The sequence below is a fragment of the Doryrhamphus excisus genome, chromosome 2 (genome assembly GCF_030265055.1).
Source record: "Doryrhamphus excisus isolate RoL2022-K1 chromosome 2, RoL_Dexc_1.0, whole genome shotgun sequence".
NCBI lineage: Eukaryota > Metazoa > Chordata > Actinopteri > Syngnathiformes > Syngnathidae > Doryrhamphus > Doryrhamphus excisus.
The window spans coordinates 10188772-10202090 of record NC_080467.1 but is presented as its reverse complement, the minus strand read 5'-3'; the positions used below and the strand labels follow the sequence as shown (position 1 = coordinate 10202090).

At 46.7% G+C, this 13319-nt stretch overlaps 1 protein-coding gene across 17 annotated transcripts in view; it reads right to left on the bottom strand.

The window, feature by feature from the left end:
- Positions 1-13: 13 nt before the first annotated feature.
- Positions 14-13319, bottom strand: part of LOC131120056 (disabled homolog 2-interacting protein-like) — a 75407-nt gene continuing 62101 nt past the window's right edge. For 15 of the 17 annotated variants that reach the window (XM_058065095.1, XM_058065096.1, XM_058065101.1 and 12 more), the window contains 10 exons: positions 9733-9877; positions 8778-8922; positions 8457-8693; positions 8169-8370; positions 7368-7555; positions 6098-6971; positions 5039-5176; positions 3465-3667; positions 3292-3379; positions 14-3188 (listed from right to left, as the gene is read on the bottom strand). In XM_058065095.1, the coding sequence (XP_057921078.1) occupies positions 3021-3188; positions 3292-3379; positions 3465-3667; positions 5039-5176; positions 6098-6971; positions 7368-7555; positions 8169-8370; positions 8457-8693; positions 8778-8922; positions 9733-9877 (2388 nt within the window). In that variant the 3' untranslated portion in view covers positions 14-3020. The remainder of the gene's footprint in view (positions 3189-3291; positions 3380-3464; positions 3668-5038; positions 5177-6097; positions 6972-7367; positions 7556-8168; positions 8371-8456; positions 8694-8777; positions 8923-9732; positions 9878-13319) is intronic. The other 2 variants (XM_058065097.1, XM_058065098.1) reach the window with 2 other exon arrangements.

Sequence of the window (13319 nt, the reverse complement as noted above, 5' to 3'; positions counted from 1 at the left end):
GGACGCAGAGGGCTGAAAATAGCTAAATAAAACTTTAATAGGTCTTGTTGCAAATGTACATAAATTGCACGGCCACATGTTGACAACACAAGTTCCTCTGTACATTATTGTTTTGTCACGGTCGTTAATGCAACAAATACTTTATAGACTTTCAACATACTTACAAAAAGTATTTTCTACAAGTTCATAGAAAACATACATCTTTTTTATTTTATTTTTTGCTGTATTTATAGCTGATTTATCTTCTGCTTGAGCTCGTCCTGTAAACTCGGAAAGATTCTACGGCGTTAGCATAGCGGGCTAGACAATGTTAAAGAGTGTTTTAATGTACGGGAGCACAAGTAACATTCGCAACAGTCGTAAAGAGAGACTGCAACTTTTTTTTGGCCACTTAGCTAAAAAGTTAGCCTAAGAGCTAGTTTTACCATCACAGGCGGGAGTAGCTAACGTACCGGAATCTTAGTACGGGGCCCCACAAAGGTTCATAATGATAATATAAAAAAACCTAACAAACAAGAAACTTGAACTGGTAAAATCAGGGAAGTAGCTGGTTGTTAATGACTTATTAACTTATTATGTTTTTTCCATACCTTTATGAACTTGATCCGTATTGGATTCCTGCTAGCTAAACATTGCGAGGGATGCCATAATTATGAGGCTTTGTTTAGGAGAAGTAAATCAAAAAAGACTTCAAAGCTGCATAGTCTTCATTTTAGTGTTAGAATGTTTTTGATTCTGTGTGAAATCTTTTTTTCAGATGTCATCAGATACAATTTGACATAGGTGCTGCGTAAAAACAACAATAAAACAAACTAATCAAACAGCCATTTAACATAAAAGTGCATAGACATTAACTGATGAGAAATTCAGGATTGTGCTCGCCAGTCTCGTCGAGACTGAACTAAACCGGCCAAGACTCTCACCTGTTTGCGTAATGTGTTGTTTGGCTCGCGATCGCACAGTAAAAACTTCGCCATAACGAGGGGGGAAGAACACTGAATGGGTGACGGGTTTACAACCGAGGAGCTAGTTTGTATTTACAAACACCCATGACGATACAGCAGAGTTGGAGCGAGCGGCGAGCGACGAGGTACGTTTACAAAAAGCTCTGTCAACTTTAGGTAAAAAATAGTGTCAGCTTTTTATTTACACTAGACCAGACTGTCCAGAATCACTCATATATATTGACTCATATCTCTTTTTGCATTACTTCCTGATTGGTAACAAAAACAATAGCTACCACTGGTAAGGAAGGCAAATAGGATCCAAAATTAGTTTAGCAGGACTTGCTAGTGGCTTCACATTCAGAAGAATCATGGGTACTGGTAAGGGTGGTAGGGTGTCGAGAATCTGTGTCGGGGTAGTGTTGGGATTGAGGTCTTGGTTTTAGAGTTGTGTGGGGAAAGGATCTTCAGGGAGGTTTAAGGTAGGAGTGTAAGATTAGAGTTGGGTTCGGTTTGGGTCTTAGGGTAGGGTACAATACAGGGAATTAGTTTCAGGAAGCAGTGTAAGGGTATAGATAAGAATTTGGTTTTAGGGAAGGGGTTATATTTTCGAGTAGGATAGTCATTAGTTGGGATAAGGTTAAGGTTTATGCCGGTAGGGTAGGATTTAGTAGTTTAGTGTTGGGGGGTGGGTAAAGGTAAGGGTGGTGGGCTCAGGGAGTCAGTGTTGGGATTCAGTATTGAGAGAATCTTTCGGTTACATTTCCTAGGATATTAGTATTAGGAATTAAGGAAAGGGTTGGTTTTTAGTGTAGTATGGCGAAAAGTGGTGTGGCAGTCGGAGTTTAATGCTGGGCTTAGGTTTTCTAGTAGGTTAGGATTTTCGGGAAGGTCCAGGAGAAGCGTTAGGACAGGACAAAAAACCCACAGAGCAGATTCTGCTTCAACCAAGTCACGTTTTGGACCTAAAATCATCACCAACATGGGAGAGAATTCGTAACAAAGGTCCTTTACAGCCGCTGCTCGCCAAATCCAGTGTATAGCGTGTCAAACACATCCCTCACATCTCCAGCTACTTGCGCAAGAAAAGTACACGTGACCCGGACTCAGATCCAAGACTATCTTGAGATCCTTCTCAGAACTGCGCCAAGAACAGGAAACTTGATCAACTGTAATCAGATTCTAAAGGAAGCGGCGCCGGTGCTTCCAGGTTGCGTTTTCCTCCCATCTCCCGTTATTCATCTTTTAAGAAGAAAAATAAAACTCCTAAATACAAGTCTGCTCTTATATTTGAAATTATCAAATATAGGTATGTGTGTGTATACTCTAGAAGCAAAATGGAAACGCATACATCTATATTAAATTGCATCAATAAAGTAGCACATAAATCTGATTTACTTTCATAATACATATACGTTTGTACAAGCTCTATCCTTTACAAATCCACAGCATATAATTGTGCCTTTTTGTCTTTTTTTTTCTTTGCAAGAAATAGCCGAGCTGTGGAATAAAGTTGCGATCCTAGCTTAAGGCGTTTCATGTACCAATAGCTTTCACAAAGTGCACTACATGGGGGTTCGGGGCTGGGGGAGGTCACCCGGGACGCTTAACAGCACGCCCAAGGGCTGATCGAAGAGGTTGGTTTTGGACTAAAAATATCAGGATTTTTAGTTCCTATTTGGTTGTCTATAAACATGGACTTTAAGGTAAAGCACTAGTTATTTATCCTCAACAGTGATTCTGCAATGTTTCTGAGTGGTTGTCGAGGAGTCCTCACGCCACATAGTGGTTCATCCCAGGCGGCTCCATCCGTTATCCCAGCAGCCTCATACATCCAATGGAAACATGTTGGGTGGATAGTTCATATGTACAAGCTCCGACCCGCCCTCCCAACGAAGGCCGTCCGGTGCTCTGTCCCTCGAGCTCAGGTCTCGCCTCTTGCGTCCTGCAATCGGCACTCGCGTACTGCGCACAAAATGTGGAAATGTCTTCCACCAGCGCTGTCCTTGTTAAAATAACATTCCCACTGAGTTTTCCAATCTGGGTTCTGTCTTCACCGTCGTAGGGTTCATGTCTCTAGCAGTTACTGCTGTTCCGGAACTCTCCGTTCTCGGTGATCTGCAGTTTGGTGGGGTTGGTCGGTGAGATGCCGTTGCGCGACTGCGTGCTGTAGCGCTCTTTCAGCTGGGTCAGGGCGCTCATTAGACGGGCGTTGGCGGCATCCAGCGAAGCAATGCGCTTCTCCTGGATGGACACAGACAAGCTCAATCAGGAAAAGCGAATCGACAAATCAACAATCAACAATTTTATAGTTATAAAATCAAATTTAAAACTCAATCTGACTGACCTGTGCGTCAATGATTTTCTGCTTGGAGTCCACCACTGCCTGCATATCCGAGTGATCTTTCTTTAGCTCCTCCTCCACCGACATTAACCTGAGCAGAGAACAGCAAGAGTGTCAGATAAGGACAAAACCGCAAGTCTGTGTTACCAACTTACTCCTGCCTTGCGGTTCCCCACCTGCTGATGATGCCCTTCATCTGGAGGTCCTTGTCATCCTGCTGCCGGCGCAAGCGCTCCTCCGACTCCTCCAGCCTGGCCTGGTACTCCATCAGCACCTTCTGGGCTTGCTCATCCTGGCCTTTAAGACGGGCCTCGTATTCCTCCAGCTTCTGCACAGACGCCCGCAGTTTCTCCTGCAGCAGAGCGATCTCCTGCTGGTACTGCACAAAGAAGACCCAGAGATGAGGCCATAGTTTTTTTTTAAATCAAGACTCATCAGTCATGACCTCCCTTGTCAGCAGTTTCCCCTTTCCTCTTGAGTTGTACTGATAGGGACTAGCAAGAACTCTCTTCATCAAGCCTGCTGTTTCTGGGACTGAGCACCGGATTGTGGAACTCACTGAAAAACTCACTGAAGTATCTCCGAAATAAAGTGAAAGGTTCAACTGAAAGGACTATGTGCGTCAAGGGGAATAAGGAACCAAAGGGTTGGAGTCGCATAGTAAAGCTGATGAAAATCCGGGGTTCCCATCTGGGATCAAGAATCAAATCCCCTCAGAAAGGAAAGGCACGAACTAAGGAACACTATAGTCATGTGTCCTCACTGTCGCAGGGCATTGAGGACTCTGATGCACCACAACCAACATCATTGATTTGTAAAAGCAGGATTTTAGATTTTCGGATTGAGTTTTGAATGAGCAAAGGTGCACGATATGTTACGACGCCTTGACGTCTCCTGCTAGTTTCATTATGCCAAACTGACGCAGGACCAACACAGCCGACCGGAGCGCCCAGAATGATTCAATTACACGCTGCGAGGAATGCCGCGTCTGTGATTTATCTCCACTTGTCACCTTCTCTTAGTTTATAACATCACTCTGCTGCCTGCCGCCCACTGGGACACGTTTCCCATTAGACCCCCCACCACCTCTGGCATATGGAATAGTAACCTCAAACAAATTTATACCCTTCTCTACCCCACCTTAGAATTACTAAGAACTACCTTTGCCCTCTGTGGCACTCTTACCCAAAACAACCGCCCTCTCGGGTCCAGCATGTATGTAAGTCATTCTTATCTTGCTACTTTTACGAGGGAGATGACCAAAATGCTGAACCGATATTCAACAAAAGTTGCTGGGGGGAAGCAAGGGGGAGTAACAGGGGTTGCTCTAGCTGACAGAAATGCAGACGCACAAGCAAGCTGCGATACACATGAACACATACAATACACATGCACACACACGCTAATTTCCACCTGTGTGTAAATACGTTTCACCATATTTCCTCAAATAGTGGCTGAAAGTTCTTTACTCAGCTGTAGAGGTTTTTTTTTAATGGAAAATAAAGTCAACTAGTGGAATTACTTATTCTTATGGAATTCTGGAATTCTTAAAGTAGGTCATGCATCTGGCAAGTCATTGGAAGACACTATTTGAGGAAACGGCAGAAAGTGCATTTCCTCCAAAAATGAATATGAAGATCCTTGAGGTCAGGTCCATCTTCAGTAGTGTTGATTTATGAGGGAGGGGGTGGTTGTGAAAGGGGAAAAAGAGGTGAAGGTGGGGTGGGGGGCGGGGGTTGGGACATGTTACCTTCTGTACCTGTGTCAGATCCTCTCTGTGTCTCAGTGAGTCGTGCTCCATCCCCTCATGGTCTAAATACTGCATATTCATATTCAATAGCCAGGCTGCTGTGCGGTCCAGCGCACTGGGGTTCACTGGGGAAGGGGCCTAGTGGGAACCAACACAAACACACACACCACACACACATACACACACATGAGCGGAGTGCACATGTGGGGAAGGACGTTGGGAGGGGAGCAGGAGAGTTTGGCAAACAAAAGCACAGGTACAACAGAAAGAAGCTCAAAATAAACACCTGGACCAAAAGCGGGTGGAATGGATGCATATCGGCAAGCTCACACATTCAGCGCCTTGGTGCGAGTCACGTGTCTCTATCACGTCCTCGTTCCAAAGTCTTAGCATTATAGACCAAATAAATTCAGTTACAACAGCATACGAAAACTCTGGGTTCACACTCACGAGGCAGTTAAATATACATGTGAAGTCTCACTCTGATGCAAATTGAATGAACGCTCGGTGTGACCAGCGAGCCGGTTAATTTAACGACAAGCCTGTGAATGATTCCGCGGAGACCAGAGCATGAAAGTATGATGGCTCAAACGTCCTCTCCTTCATCCGGTAACCAAGGGCGACCATTAACTACTAATAGGACTAAGTTTTTTTTAAATGCCGCAATTCCCCTACACACACAGACAGACACAATCAAGCCAGCTGTTAAGCCCCCTAGCAAAGTCTGTTTCCTGTCACCTTGTGTGCACATGTGAGCGTGAATATGAGTCGTTAATAAGATGCTAACTGTGCCTCCACCACCCTCGCTCAAAGCGCACTAAAGCAGTAAAACAGCGGTGGACTTGCATGCAAATTACGTGCGCAATGAGCAGAGAGGGCCCACCCACACTGGCTCATCGCCGGGCGCATTGGTAAACAAGTTTTGCTGTAATTTCTTGGAAGTCTTGTCTCACGTCAATTGTTTCCTTGGGAATATTGTTGCTTGGCTGTGTGTGATTGGTTGGATTCTGTCACATGGTAACATTCTCCCTGCCAAAGGTTTATCTTATCCTCCCATACCTGTTTATGCTGAGCCCTCTGCTTGGTCTCAGGACTGTCCCCTTTAGACGATGACGACTGTTGACGTAAACGAGCGCCGCTGACTGGCCAGTCCGGGGACGATGTCATCATGCTGCCAGAGCCGGGCCTGGGATAGGCTCCGCTGTTGAGCAGATTAGGAGGTGTGCGACCCCGCGTGATGCTCTGCGGAGGAGGTTGATCTATCCTCCGCTGGGGGCCGGCACTGTTTTGTCGGGGGACGGTGGGCTGGTGCTGCGCCTCGTTGAGCGAGAGCTGTCGGCGGTTGAACTCACCAGAGCGCCTGGTATATTCGTCGCTACTACTCCCGCCGCCGCCATGGTTCAAGAAGGAATGCTTCCCACCTGGTGGTCCGTCCTCATTGTTGCTATGGGAACTGACTGAACTGTGGCACTCTGAGCCTGAGTCGGTCATACCCCGCGGGGACACGGGCAAGCAGGTGGCCATCTGGTAAACTGGATTCTGGAAGGACAAGGGTGCAAGTAGCTGGGCAGGTCGACCCGGAGCGCTGTCCGTGTTTGGCGTGGTCGGGGTCTGTCCGGGCCTCCTCAAGGTTGGACCACCTGGGATGTTGCACTGTGGGACCCTGCCAGCCCAGCCTCCCACTGAGGCCGGAACTTCAGCTAGGTGGTTATCAGGGGTTCCAGGACCTTGACCAACTTCCATACTGCGGGGGTCTTGCAGGTCCACCATGGACAGACTCTTGCTTCCATTGGCCATGCCCAGCTCTGGCTCGTTGGTTTCAGAGTAGCTTGAGCTCCGTGCTGGGGAAGGCTGGATCCCTGTGCTCCTCGTCACAAAAAATAGGTCTTTGTTTTCTGGGGTGGGGGACGGCAGCCGTGTGAAATCAACCAATCTGAGAGAAAGAAGGTGCAGACATATTAAACGTTGGTTCAAAAAAAGAAAGGAGGTTTCAAACAATGAACCACAGCAATCAAGCAGACCTTGTGGTTGTTCTACTCCAATCCTGTAGGTGGTGGTAATGCACTATGAAGTAATTACCATTGGCAATGGCTTGCTACCTTTTTGAAAGGTATGAAAACGCCACAGCTAAGCCAACCTTAATGGCTCTGCCACAGTGATACTCGCTTTATTGTTTTTGGAATCGTGATATCAGCTTTCTGTCTCTCTGGCTTCCTGGTTCTGAGTCATCTCCCCTTCAAAGCAGGCCTTGTTCCCAGTGGATTGTGTTCAGCAACAGAGTGAGAGAATAGAAAATAGGATGTCGTGTATAACAGTTACTATTTTTTACCCCGTGATGTCGTTGTCGATGACCATCTTCTGCAGCCCAGTGGAGATGCTGCAGCTCGCCTCGGCTGGTGGTGAGCCCCCCTGCTGCATCGACTGCCCGGGCATCACCTGGATGCTGGCGGGGTTGGTCAGCGCCGTGGTCACCTCCCGCAGAATCCTTGGCAAAGGTCCCAGCTTTGAGGTGGCACTCTAAAAGCAGAAAATATCATTCATGGTTCCATCGCTTGTGTTCACTCGCATGTCACTGAATTATCATGAAGTCAAGATGGCAGCCCCCCACTTGACTGATTTCTGAATTATTGACGGACAAGGTTTCAGACAGATGGAACACTTTATCTAATGATTACCAGTTTCCCATCTGCTAGCAGGGCAAATGCTGAAAAATCCATTATTGTACCTTCCTCAGTCTCCACAGTGTTCACCCACTGCGCACTGTTTATGTAATGCAATCATAAATTATTGATTGCATCACGATAAACATCCGAATATATTCCTGGCACGGTTCAAGGATCCAGCTCACTGACAAGCATGGTATATTATCTACTAATATCTCAGTAGCTCAAATATATAGCTTTTTTATCATGTAGAAATGCAGACTACAACACCTGTTGGACCTCGCCTTGCCACACAGAGATGCCCAAGCGGAGACTCAAACCCAGGTCTTCCCGATATCCTGACTGTGTGCCCAACATGCTAACCACTCGACACTGGACTTGCCATCAGGGCTAAATTGAAGAGCCCGCAAAATACTTGAGTAAGATCCACTGAGTTTCATGATCCATAACCTGGCTGCATTCACTACCTGGTCCATCTGGGACACCACCTCCGAGAGGAGAGAGTGCAGGGTGGACAGTTCCCGGCCCAGGTCAATGTAGCCCTCAAAGCCTGCTGTGTTAGAGATGGTCTCCGGATTTGAGATCTCCAACAGGAAGCGTTGCATGTTGGTCCACTCGTGCTCCAGGAACTGGTTCATGAAGGACATATACTCTTCCTTGTTACCAAACCTGGGGGTCAAGCAAGAGGTTGGAGGTCACCTAGCGTTGCCGTTATGCCCATTCTGAAACTTGGCTGGTGGGATTCAAACACTCACTTGGTGAAGTTGGCCAGATTTTGCGTGACCTTGGCGATGAGCGTCAGCGTCCGTGCCGTGCGATCGTCAGGGTACTCCTGCATCAAGTTGAAGAGCGAGGGCGACATGATGGCTGGACACAGGAAGCGCAGGAAGAGGGAGGCACTGATCAAGCGCTCACTGATGTCCGGTCGACCCCGGTTACTGCATTCCTGCCTCCACGACGCAAACACCTCTTTCAGCTCTCGAGGGAAAACACTGTTTGGGAACCAAAAGACGTGACCAAAAATCAGTTTAGGCTGCAAAGATGGGAAATCTGGAGGTCTGAAAATGTTCTCTCACCAGTAGGAGTTGATGATTTTGCAGAAGGCCAACTCGCAGCACATTTTCAGGTTGCTCTGGTGCTCCGGAAGGTCTCCTGAGGAACATTTGGAAGGGTCCACCTCGCAATTTTCATCAGACTCATACAGAGCCTTGATGAACTCACCTTAAAAAACATGCAAGAGCAACCAAGGAATAAGTAAAGTTGCTGCATGGGATAATGGTTTCTTATGGTTTTACTGCAGTGCACCCTACCGAAGATACCAAGGAAACTTATCCATAAGGGAGAGCCCAGCCACCCGACGGAGGAAACATACTTGTACCTGCTATCTTGACCTTTCAGTCACAACCCAACGCTTAGGACCGTAGGTGAGGATAGGAACGTAATTGATGAGTAAAAAAGCCCCCTCTTAATCCACCTGCCAATCTCCCGTTCCATCCTTGCCTCACTCGCCAACCAGACTATCCAACTCCTCCAACTGGGGAAGTATCTCATCCCTAATCTGAAGATGGCAATGTACTCTCTTTCAGCCTGCTTTGATCCGGAGCAACAGTCTTAAGATTTTAGCAGGTCAGGAACACAAGGAAGGCTAACGGCTTTAACCAACAAGCACTGAAACAAGGACAGCGCTGTGCAATGACGTCTGTGATCGCACATGAGCATTAATGGAAGCATTCTATTGGACATGCCTGAAAGGATGCTCATGAAGATGTCGCAGTGTAACTTTCTGAAGACCACTTATTCATAAAATGGCCTTGAGGTACATCGTCGCAAAGACAAGAACTGAAGCACATCAAGAGCGATGAGCGCCAACAGTGTCCAAACAACCGGGACATGGAACACCGGTGAGAATACTTGTTTACACTGTTGTTTGCTAATTGTTTATGCATACACAAGGGCACCGTCCTGGATGTATTTCCTCTAATGTAAGATTTGTTGTCTTTTGCTTGCCTCTCCAGATCCGGTCGTACTCACCGAGAGCATCTTGCAGGTACTTCTGTCCCACAAGCTTAAGGTATTCCTCGATGGCCTTGGTGGCGAGCGTGTTCTCCCTAAAGATCAGATGCTCATTCTCCCCGCAGCGGTCCACTTCCGACATCATCAGGTCCGTGAGGAAGTCCTTCATGAAACACAAACACACGGTAAGTTGAAGGACCGTCGTAATGTCGAAAGAATCAAGATAGAAAGGACCCAGGCTTGAAAATCCTCGCTTAGAGTTTCTGTAAACGTCAAAGACAATTAGTCTTCGATGAACCGATCATACTTGGTTTTGTAAGCTTTGAAAACGATTTAATGAAGCTAACAAAACCCACAGCTGTGACCTGATTGCGCAAACCACTGGACCGCTGCACACCCAGCATTTCAAAAGGTTGTACTTTTGGGGCTGCTCTAAAGGCCGCGTCTACTCCCCCGGTATCTCATTAAACCCGGCGAGGCAGCACATCGGCATGGGAACGGAGGTTGAAGTGACAGACTCGAGAAAGACAGGAGGAGGAGATGAAGTGGTGGTTCTTTAAAAATGAAAAGTGGGAGGAGGCGGAATACGAAAAGCGTCAGAGGGTCTCAGGCGGCACCCGGGCCTGCTAAGGAGCTCATCAAACACACACCTCGGGGGGGGGATAATCATCGGCTGATGTGCAGGCAAGGAGGCCTTTTGCTTTATTCATCTGCATGGAAACTTCCACCATCTACTGCTTTTACCGTATGACTGCGGGTACGCACAAGCGAATCTTTAACTAACCAACCGTGGGCCGTGCTGCTGCTGCCTTTTGGCCTTAAGTCTACTCGAAATGTGTCATCATTTGACCACTTGAGGTCCGTGTCACCGAATTATGATTTTCCCTCCAACCTTTGACCGTTGTGGGTTATTTCTGTGGCTTGGAAATTTGTGAGGCGTAACCAGTGGAGGTGCAATATATTATTATATAAAATTAGCCTTTAATCTGGCCTATGCTTTCATCCGTATCAAAACTCACTTTATAAAAATTTCGTCTTCTAATAGGTATTATTCATTTTTTTTGGCTCACCTTTGTTTGTGTGTTGGGACGACTGCACAAAAACTAGCAGGCTCATTTTACCATTTTAGCTCAGTGGAGATAGCTTGAGTGAAATATTTAATATTTCAGCTTTATGGTATTGCAGAGCTGTGTCCAGTAGATGCCATTACTTTTCACTCATGTAGCCCAGGCTCGGTTTCCTTCTTCGTTCTGAATCAATGGGGTGAATCTCGCCTCTTGTACTCAAGTTAGCGGGATAGACTCTAAACCTCAACCCAGACCTCTACCCCTTAGCAAAATGGATCAGAATTATGGGCCAGCTAAGAAAAACAACAGCAAACAGGGTTGCCTTGGTGGAGGTTTGAGGATGACTATTAGCACTGGAGGCTGACGGGCTTTGTAGTTCTGGACTAACCAGTGTTATATAAGACTATTTCTCTCAGTCAGCAACATTAAAAAGAAAACTATGCAGCCTTCTTTTCACTTTTATCGTCTATCCATTTGTCCGCTCCCTCCTCCCTGTGCTTGGGCGCTAATAATAAGAAGTGGAACGCGCTTTGTATCGCTGCCACATCTCATCAGCCATCAAGCATGTCTCAAAAACATCGCACAGAGACGGAGGGTGGTATGGAGACATGGCTGATCAGTTCTAATGAATAGCGGGGAGCGAGCAGAACGCTGAACGAGATGATGAGGAAGAAGCCGTAAAAAAGCTACAGAGGGCTGCTTTACAAGAAAATAATCACCACTTGTCACGGCGCCTGTTGGTGCGGTGCTTGCAGCTCAATCCAGCATCAGTGTCGATTGTAAAAAAAAAAAAAAAAAAAAAATGGCTGCCATTGACGGGACACGCCGATGCGCTAAGACAGGATCGTTGTCAAAGTGACGAGAGCTGCAGCATCTGGGAGGGGAAAACGCTGACAGAAATAACTCTGTTTACGCTTTCAACCTGCACTGATGTTGTCTCTGTGGCGACATGAAGCACGTAAATGGGAGTCATGCAAAAAATGATGTGCAACAGAAAAAAGTGTCCTAAGTAGAAACATCTCCTAGTGATTAATTACAATTCCCTTCCCAGTGTGTGATCCTCAGTGGGATTAGCCATTATTAGAAAGTTGCAACCACGACCGAGACTGGCAGCTGATGAACCAAGAATCCTTCGACTTTAGGACTAATCAATTACAAAATTCAAATTCAACAAGAGCACAAAAAATCGCCTTTACTCTCTGAGGCATTGGCACTAATACTAAGTACAGGACGTTTGACACCAAGCTACCTTCAGGGTTTTGTACGTTAACGTCCCCCCAAAGTATCCAGGTTGTCACTTTGCTATACAAACATTGGACTTTGACCAATCGCTGACTTGTTGGGAACCGGCGTGGAGGATTCGGACCGCATCCAAAACGGACGACAATTATTCCCGCTGTTAGAGCCATTTATTGAGTACTGTCTGTCTGGGTCAGCGAAGGCTACAGTGTGTTTGTAAAAGGCCAGAGATGTTCATGTGTCACGGCATATTATGCCTGCACAGATATCAACTTTAGGACCACACCAGGAAGTAGACAAAAAAGCCAGTGGAATATACCACAATACAAGAAGCTATGACTAGGCATTAAAGGTAATTGTGTATCTCGGTCATTAACAGTTTCCCAAACGACTAAGAATGTCAGGAGAGACACTTTTTTGTCGATGTTGAGATCTCGGGGAGAGACAAATACTATGGACTATAAATTTAACCAGCAGTCACAGCGCCCTACAATCGTATTGTGAAGATACAGCATGGCTGCACGGAGGGACCTAGCCTCAGGAACACATCTGCACATCAGTGCAGCGTTAACAATGGTGTCTCTCTTGAGATCTTCGCCCTCAGGATGCCGTGAGGCTTTCAGGAGACACAGCAGGAAGTAGAGAGCACGGCAAGAATTCAAACTACGACATCACGGCTGCTTCTGCTGCTACTGCTGCTGGACACCGCATCCTTCATTTGACAGGAGAGTTGCAGGGATTACAGGGATGGAAGATGGAGTGAGGGGATAAATAACCAAAGGGAGGAAAACAATAAAACCAAGCTTAACAGGATTTTCACTGCTCAAAGAACTGCTCGACTCCTTAATATAACTTCACAACGTGGGTGTGGCCGTACTCTGCCTACAGGCGACCTGGCGATTTGGATCAGCACCAAATTGTGAAGCTTCATAGATTCACACGTTCAAACCAACAACATACGTTCCTGGGCGGAGGTTACACGCGACCGAGATTTAGCCTGTGACATCCATTAAAGCTCCAAGGAAACCAGCATCAGATCAGCATTGAATGGCGTGTTTGGAGCCTTACTTCAAGGTCAAAAAGTCCTGTTAAGCAAACTTCAAATGCCCCGCACCCCCGACTGTGCCGCCCACAATTATCCCACCGCTGGGACGGGCCAGGAAAAAGAAAGTGCTCCACACGGAAGGAGGGAATTAATGGAAAGTAATTAAGGATGCGAGCGTCTCTCCAGGGGAGCTGCTGAGCTCTTCTCCGCCATCAATCAGCAGCCGTCGCTTCTACTGAGACGTACAGGCCCGG